General features: G+C 61.3%; 2 protein-coding genes across 2 annotated transcripts in view; one reads left to right on the top strand and one right to left on the bottom strand.

Annotated features, from left to right (window-relative positions):
* Window positions 1-297: 297 nt before the first annotated feature.
* VOLCADRAFT_100303 (uncharacterized protein) lies at window positions 298-5,135 on the bottom strand (the record flags this gene model as incomplete). The annotated part of the gene is made up of 5 exons (XM_002958925.1): window positions 298-485; window positions 924-965; window positions 1,428-1,799; window positions 2,429-4,796; window positions 4,860-5,135. The coding sequence occupies 5 exons, from the start codon at window positions 5,133-5,135 to the stop codon at window positions 298-300; spliced, it is 3,246 nt and encodes a 1,081-aa protein (XP_002958971.1).
* A 363-nt stretch (window positions 5,136-5,498) lies between these two features.
* The window catches only part of VOLCADRAFT_100302 (uncharacterized protein), a gene marked incomplete at both ends in the record, with an annotated part of 3,245 nt that continues 1,627 nt past the window's right edge, over window positions 5,499-7,116 (top strand). The window contains 3 exons of the mRNA XM_002958934.1: window positions 5,499-5,513; window positions 6,184-6,819; window positions 7,022-7,112. Coding sequence (XP_002958980.1) covers window positions 5,499-5,513; window positions 6,184-6,819; window positions 7,022-7,112 — 742 coding nt within the window. The remainder of the gene's footprint in view (window positions 5,514-6,183; window positions 6,820-7,021; window positions 7,113-7,116) is intronic.

Genomic DNA, 7,116 nt, shown 5'->3' with positions numbered 1-7,116 from the left:
GACTGTGGGGGTCTGAGCCTGGAAGACAGTGTACATATATATAACTTTGCCTTCGCGTGCTCATGACGTTTATGGACAGTCAAAGTGGCTCCACGCCCTGCACAGAGACACTGGCGCAAATGCAGTTAGGTGCACAGAACGATGGTGGTACGGCATGTGTGTTTCCAGACGTCAGGTGTTGCTTACAGCACACCGTAAGGCCTTTGAGGGGGGGGGTCTGGGGGGCATGCAGCCCCCCCCAGCGACTAAAATAGGAATAGTAACCGCAAGAAACACCCAGTTTATTACTCTAGGGTACTAGGCCCAAAACGGAAAAAAACACTGGCTCACGGGTATGTGATTAGCAGTGTAAAGGCCACGATCGTGAGGTCGCAACTTCCACCTGTGAAAGACAGCACTGGAGTAGCAGTGACGGTGGATGAAGGCAGCTCGCAGAGGAGGCCTGTCTAACTGAAGAAGGCTCAGGCATGTGAAGGTGGTGCAGCCTGAAGGCAGCATGGTGGAGGCCCAGGCAGCGAGGGTGCAAGTTGAGCACCATTACAGCTGCACGATAGCCCAGCAAGTCCACAATTGAGTGGCGGCAGAATCCAGGAGAGAGCCTGCCGAGACAGCTCACCGAACCGGTAAAGGTGCACTCGAATGGAGGTGGTGGCTGCGGGGAGGCACACTTAGGGTCAGCTTTGACCGCAACTCGCGGGGTACAGCATTTCGGCTGGTGACGGATGGAACTGGGAGAGGCTCCCACACAGTTCACACACGGCCGCGGTCGACATAGACAGAAAGCCAATGCAGACGTCCAACCAGGACATCCCAAGGGCAAGTGTAGTGATGGGAGAATAACAATGAGTTACGCAGCTGGCGGCAGTGGCAGCATGTGCACCGGGCGGCACGGCAGTGGAAGGCAAGGTGTAGCAGTCACTCACCTTTACAGACGACTGGCCTTGCGGAAGTGTAGAGCAGATCGCCTTCGAAGAGACGGGAAGAAGTCCAGCCCAGCAGCAGACACTAGAATACAGAACAGGTACAGTATAACTAGACCGGCGGCAGCAGAGTCTTGACCTCCGAACACCAAGTAGTCGTAATACTTAAGTGTCTGGCTAGAGCATCCTGCCTGGGTGAAGAAGCTCATATCTCGGCCTACCTGCCGGACGAATCTCTAGCACTCCTGCCGTAGTAGGATACTGTCGATGGGGCCCAAGGCCCCAGCCTGTTAGGTCCGCTACAAACGTCTGTCAGCTTCGCGCATGCCACGTGGCATGTTGTAGTAGCTGGCCGCTGGAAAGGCCTCTATAGATGCTGGAATTGCGCTTTAGCGTGTATATGTATTATTAGTGCGTGCCGTACTACCACTATGACAACGGGTGATCGCGTTACGTCGCGTTAAATTCGCGTTACGAGGATTTAACGCGAGTTTAACGCGACCTAACGCGATTTTAAGCACGGCAACGGTATTGGTTGGCCGGTCCACGCGCCATGAGGGCCATGCGAAGCTGCTGGCCACGGCGAGTGCAGTCGGTTGCCGTACACGTCGCTATTTCGACGCAGAGAATGCAGTACAGCGTCGCCGCCGCCGGCGCCACCGCCGCCGACGTTGCTGCCGCACTGCCAGCCAAAGACAGGGGGTGTGGCCGGCGGGAGGGCACGGAGCTCATTCTCCGGGTACAATGCGTAAGAGTATGACGGCCGCATGACGCCGCCGGTATGCTCCGGCGTGCCGTACGCCGCCGCGGCTGCCGCTAGCTCCTCCTCTGCCGTCAAGCCGCCGCCGCCGCTGCTGCTGCCACCCGCCGTACGTCCCCCTCCGCCGCCGTTCGCCCAGTGGCCGGCGGGTTGGTAATTATGATGTTGTTGGTAATTATGATGTTGTTGGTGCCGCTCCATCTGCAAATGTGTTTGCTGTTGCTGCTGCTGCAGCTGGTGTTGCGGCTGATGATGTTGCGAGACCTGCTGTTGCTGCTGGAAGGCTGCTGATGGTGACTGGTCCATCCGCCGGTGGGTGATATCCTCCGGGGATATGTCCCTGCTTGAGACTTGTGGACCCCTCGCCCCCTGCCGGGGCGGCTGCTGGTTGAGGAGGAATCGCTGAGCCATTGCCGTGCGTGTCAGGTGCGGGAATGTACGACGGAGGGCCTTGTACGTCGAATGGAGCACACAAAAACGCACGTGTACGTACGGCATGTTGAGCCACGCGCCCATGGCGAAGCGGTTGGTCCGCCCGGGACGTTTGTTGGTTTCGGAGCGGGAGCGGAAGGGAGGCGAAGGTAAGTGAGCATTAGGATGGTGTCTAAGTGGAGAAGAGAGCGAAAACCCGCCTAACCAACCAACCGACCAACCAACCCAACGGAAAACCCTGCGGCCCCCTTAACGACCTCGTTACAGCCAACACCAACGCGGACACAGCATGGGCACTGGGCCTCCTCCGCCTCACCCTCCTCCTCCTCCTCATGCTGCTGCTGCTCCTCACATACAATCCCCGCATCCAACAATCTCACATACATACATACATACATACATACCCACACACAGGCGCCCACCTGCAACATCTGCAACAACCCGGTATCTCTTCTCTCCAACAACAGCCTCCGCTGCACCTCCGCCACCGGCGGAAGCATCTGCTCCGGAACCAAGTCCGCCGCCGCCGCTGCGTCGTTTCCCAGCCTGCCGCCGCCACCGCCGCCATCGCCCGGGCCGTCATCCCACCAATGTACCAGGACCGCTGCCGCTACCAGCCGCTGACACTCGTGCTTCTTTTCCTCCTTCTGGATCTGCTGCTGCCTCTCTTGCTCTCCGCCGCTACCGCTACTGCTACTGCTACTGCTGTCATCATCTGTGTTGGAAGTTGAGAAGCCCCGGGATTTTCCTCCGGTGCCGCCAACGCCACCGCCGCCGCCGCTACAGCCGCCGCCATGTTGTACGACAACGCACGTCGCCGTCAGCGTATCTAGCAGCGACGCGACACGGCTTTTGACCGTGTTGCGGCGTTGCGTGATGATCCCAGCAGCCCTATGGCGGTCGCCATTGGCCTTGCGACCCATCGGTCGATGTACGGCCGCCGCCGCCGCCGTCACCGCCACGTGCCCGTTACCAACCACCGTTGTGGCTGTAGCTGCTGGTTCAGTGCCCTCCCGCGGCTCATCACGCTCCGCAACGAGCTGCAGCTGAGGCCGATCTTCCGGCTCCGCCAGCGCTGGTGGCGGCGGCGGTGGCTGTTGCCGCTGGCCGTGTAACGGCTGGGGACTGGGCTCTGTAGGCTTGTCGCCCGCATTTGACAACACCTCGCGCAACGCCGCCGGTTCCCTTGCCGCCGCCGTGGCGGTGGCGGCAGCAGCAATGTTGTCCTCCAGCTGCCGGTCCACAGCGTCCACCCCACGTTCCCCAACGTCCTCACTCGCCACGCCACGTCGCGCCGCCGCCGCACATTGCCGTACACGCAGCTCGTACGGCAACGGAAAGATGGCCGGTGCCACCGCGTTGAGCCGCATCGTCACCCTAGCGGAACCCAAATGGCCAAGTCCTGCCAGCGGCGGCGGCGGCACAGCCGCCGCCGCCGCCGTCGTCGCCGCGGTGGCGGCAGGCTTGAGCCACACGTGCGGCCCGGGCAGCTGCCGCTCCGCCAGCTGGCGGTACCGCCGCTGCCACGTCACCTCCGCCGCCGCCACGTGCGTTACCGCGAGCAGTAACCCCGACGGCGCTCGGCGCAGCAGCTTCGACACGGGGTGAGCCGCCAGCGACCGTACGGCACCCAAGTCGCCGGCGGCAACTACCAGCACCGCCTGACGGGTGTGTTTCAGGTAGAGGAGGTAGGCAAGCGGGTTGTCGTCTGGCGGCCGGGTGGCCTTGCTTGGCTGTGGTGGCGGTTGTGGCAGCGGCGGCGGCGGTTGTCGCGTTGACGACGGCGGCGGCTGCTGCAGCCCTGGCAGCGTCACCCGCCTGGCGGCGACGGTGCTGCTAGGGGTTGCCGCCGCCGCCGCCGCTGCTGCCGCCGTGCGCCGTACACCTTGCGGCGGCAGCGTAGCTCTGGTTTCCAGGTGATGACCGGTGACCGCGGATCTAAGGCGCTCAAGAACCTGCGACCGCAGCGCCACCTTCGAGGTCAAAGTTGCCGCAGGTCCTGGTGGTGGCGGCAGCGGCGCCGCCGCCGCGCCGCCACCACCGCCGCCGCCGACAGCTGCAGCCAGCACACGACCGCTGCGCCTGGCGGCGGCAGCGCCTCCGCCTGATGCCGCGCGACCCTGTCGTACGACTCCGTACACCCCCGCTGGACGACGCTCCGCTGGGCCGCTGGCCATGAACAAACGATCCAATTCAGAAAACAGATCCAGGTGGTCACCCCGTATCTTGCTACTGCCGTGCGGCCTCCCGCCACCAGCTCCCGCCGCCGCTGCGGCAACAGCTGCAGTAGCAGTAGCTGCGGAGACTGTGCCGTTTCTCCCGGGACGGCCGCGGCCGCGGCGGCGATCCAGCGCCGCCGCCGCCGCCGCCACACCCTCATTGCTATCGCCATTGCCCTCCGTGTCGCTCCGCGTACCTCCGCCGTCACTCGCATCGCTGCTGCTATCTCCACCACTCTCAGGGACCCCACCCTTGCTGCTACTGCTGCTGCCATCGCCACCGCTACTGCCGCTCATTCTTTTCGGGCCCTCTTCCGCCTCCTCCCCGCCGTCGCAGGCGGTAGTATTTGCCGTACTGCAGGATCCTAAATCCCACGACACCTCCGACACCGATGGCGGCGCTTCTTTCCCTCCGGATACAGTGTCGTACGCCGCACGAAGGGCCGCCGCCGCCGCCGAAGCCCTCTGGATTGAGGCACGGAGCGCATGCAAAGATGGCAGTGTGCCTAGGCACGACATTGCCCCCACCTTTCCCCCGCCCTCGCCCTCATCCTCACTACTGCTGCTGCTATTGAGCTGCCCCGGATTCTTCGTGACAGCGACGTCGGCACCTCCGCCGCTGCTGTCGTACAGCCGCCGCCGCCGCCGCCGCGGCGGCAGCGGCCTCTCCTCAGCCCCGTCCTCGGCTGCGATTCTTTGTTGCGGGGCCCCAGCCCCAGCCATGCCTAGTGCCTCGCCTAAGCGAGCTCCACCCCCCTGACGTCGCCGCGGCCTCTTCCGCTTTCGTGGCCGCGCGTTGAGCATCCAATCCGAATCTCCATCGGCCCCCTCCTCCGGCCCGATCACGCCGTCGCCGCCATCGTCGCCAAATGGTTCCGGAGCTGCGGTTACGTTCGCAGGATTACATGCAGAGCTCCGAAACCGCTGTTGGGCCCCCGCGGCGCCACCGCTCGCTGATCCCGCGGCCAGATCTGCCGTACTTAGCCAGGGGGGTACCTGCCACAGCAGCGAGTTCCTCCAGACCGGCCGTACTTCTAAACACTCGTCGTCGTACACGCAACCCTGCTGTGCGGACGTCAGCATCGTAAGCTCCAGCGCAGGGTGCGCACCGTACAAAGTACGACAGGCCCTCCACGGTGTCGTACAGGCCTGTCGTGGGGGCAACCAATGTGGCCGTATGAGGTGGGGCGGGTAGGCACGGACACGTGCCATGTGTTTAGCGACGCGTCGTGTCGTGCGTGACACGTTCTGGGTTTCAGATGCCACAGAGCCCATCTTCTCCCTCGAGGGGGGCCCTCGCGACCTGAAACGCCCCGAGTTACAGGTTTTATCCCGTACAGCAAGCTGCCGTACTGTACCAGTTTCCGTACATACCAGCCGGTCCCACAAGCCGAAGCTTGGGTGTCAGGCCAACACCACAGACGACAGACCACACCCCCCTAAAGCCTCCTCACTCCCCCACGGCGAACGACATCGCCTTCTGGCCAGGGTTGAGCTCCAGCGGCTGCTTGGTCCAGTCGAACCAGGGGAATTAGGTCCCGGTTTAGCGCGTTTTGCTTCGCACACGTTTTCCATTTCGGTATGTTGCAAACCCAATGATAAGCGAACCTATTACCTAATCCTAAGTATCAACTAATGACACTAATGACTCGGGAATGTCAATAGCTCGATATTTCTCAAAATCGGCGAGTTTTCAGACTGTACGACAACCCAACGACAAACAATACGCCGACAATACGCCAACAATACGCCAACGCATAAACAGCCCCAACTGGCTGGCGTATTCGGCGTATTAATACGGGCGTATTAGCTGGCGTATTAATATGGAATACGGTCGCATCCCTGGCTGTAGCACAGCTCCCTCTGGCAGCTGCTCTCCATCATCAGCGCATTCCTTACAACTATAAGCGCATCGAAAGGCCTTCCTCCGATAGAGCTGCCGCAATCGCCATCGGACTACTACAGCGACCTCATCACTGTGTCCAGCAAAGTTTATGGCGAGGTTAAGAAGTCTGGTCCTCTGCCCGCGGAACGCTATGACGAGAAGCTTTTTAACCAGAGCGCCTTCCGTGACTGGCTACTACTCAAGGTGGTTTACCGGGAGAACGTCACGGTGCCAGCGCCCATGTCCTACAGATGCGGCGTCTTTGTCAACCACGACTACAAGCTGATCTTCATCCGCAACCGCAAAGCAGCCTCGACGACCGTGTTAGACACATTCAAGACCGCGTGCAAATCCCAGAAAGTCATGTGTATGAAGCCATTTTCGGAGGAGGAGATGGAGGCGCGCGGACTTACCCACGACGCCATGTGGAACTCCTATTACGTCATTTCCTCCACACGAAATCCATGGGCCCGCGCGGCAAACGGATACGATTACGCGCAAGACAGGTACGGAAGTACGGTAGTATGGTGTACGACACGCATGGGAAGTATGCATTCATTGCCAAATTCGTGCATTCGCACTCAGAAGGGGCGCCAGCTGCAGGTAAGACGTTACACCATATTTACGTGGAAAAAAGGCTGATGGCTGCAGAGCTGTTGAATGTTTTATATATGTGTGTTTTATGGCTAGCCGGGGAAAGCCTTATGAGGTTGCCGCCGCCTCCCCCCCCCAGTCCTCACCTGGGATTTCCCCGTCTTGCTCTCCCTCCACGGCCCCTCCCTCCACGCCACGTGACGTCCCTCAGGTGGCCAGTGAAGACTGGCGTGTGCGGTATCTTCCCTTCCGCCAGTTCTGTACGAACCCGTACTTGTTGGGCACCATGGGCAACATGTTTTGTTG

This window comes from Volvox carteri, assembly GCF_000143455.1.
Source record: "Volvox carteri f. nagariensis unplaced genomic scaffold VOLCAscaffold_113, whole genome shotgun sequence".
Lineage (NCBI taxonomy): Eukaryota > Viridiplantae > Chlorophyta > Chlorophyceae > Chlamydomonadales > Volvocaceae > Volvox > Volvox carteri.
The sequence above is the reverse complement of the archived record's forward strand: the minus strand, read 5'-3'. Positions and strand labels throughout refer to the sequence as shown.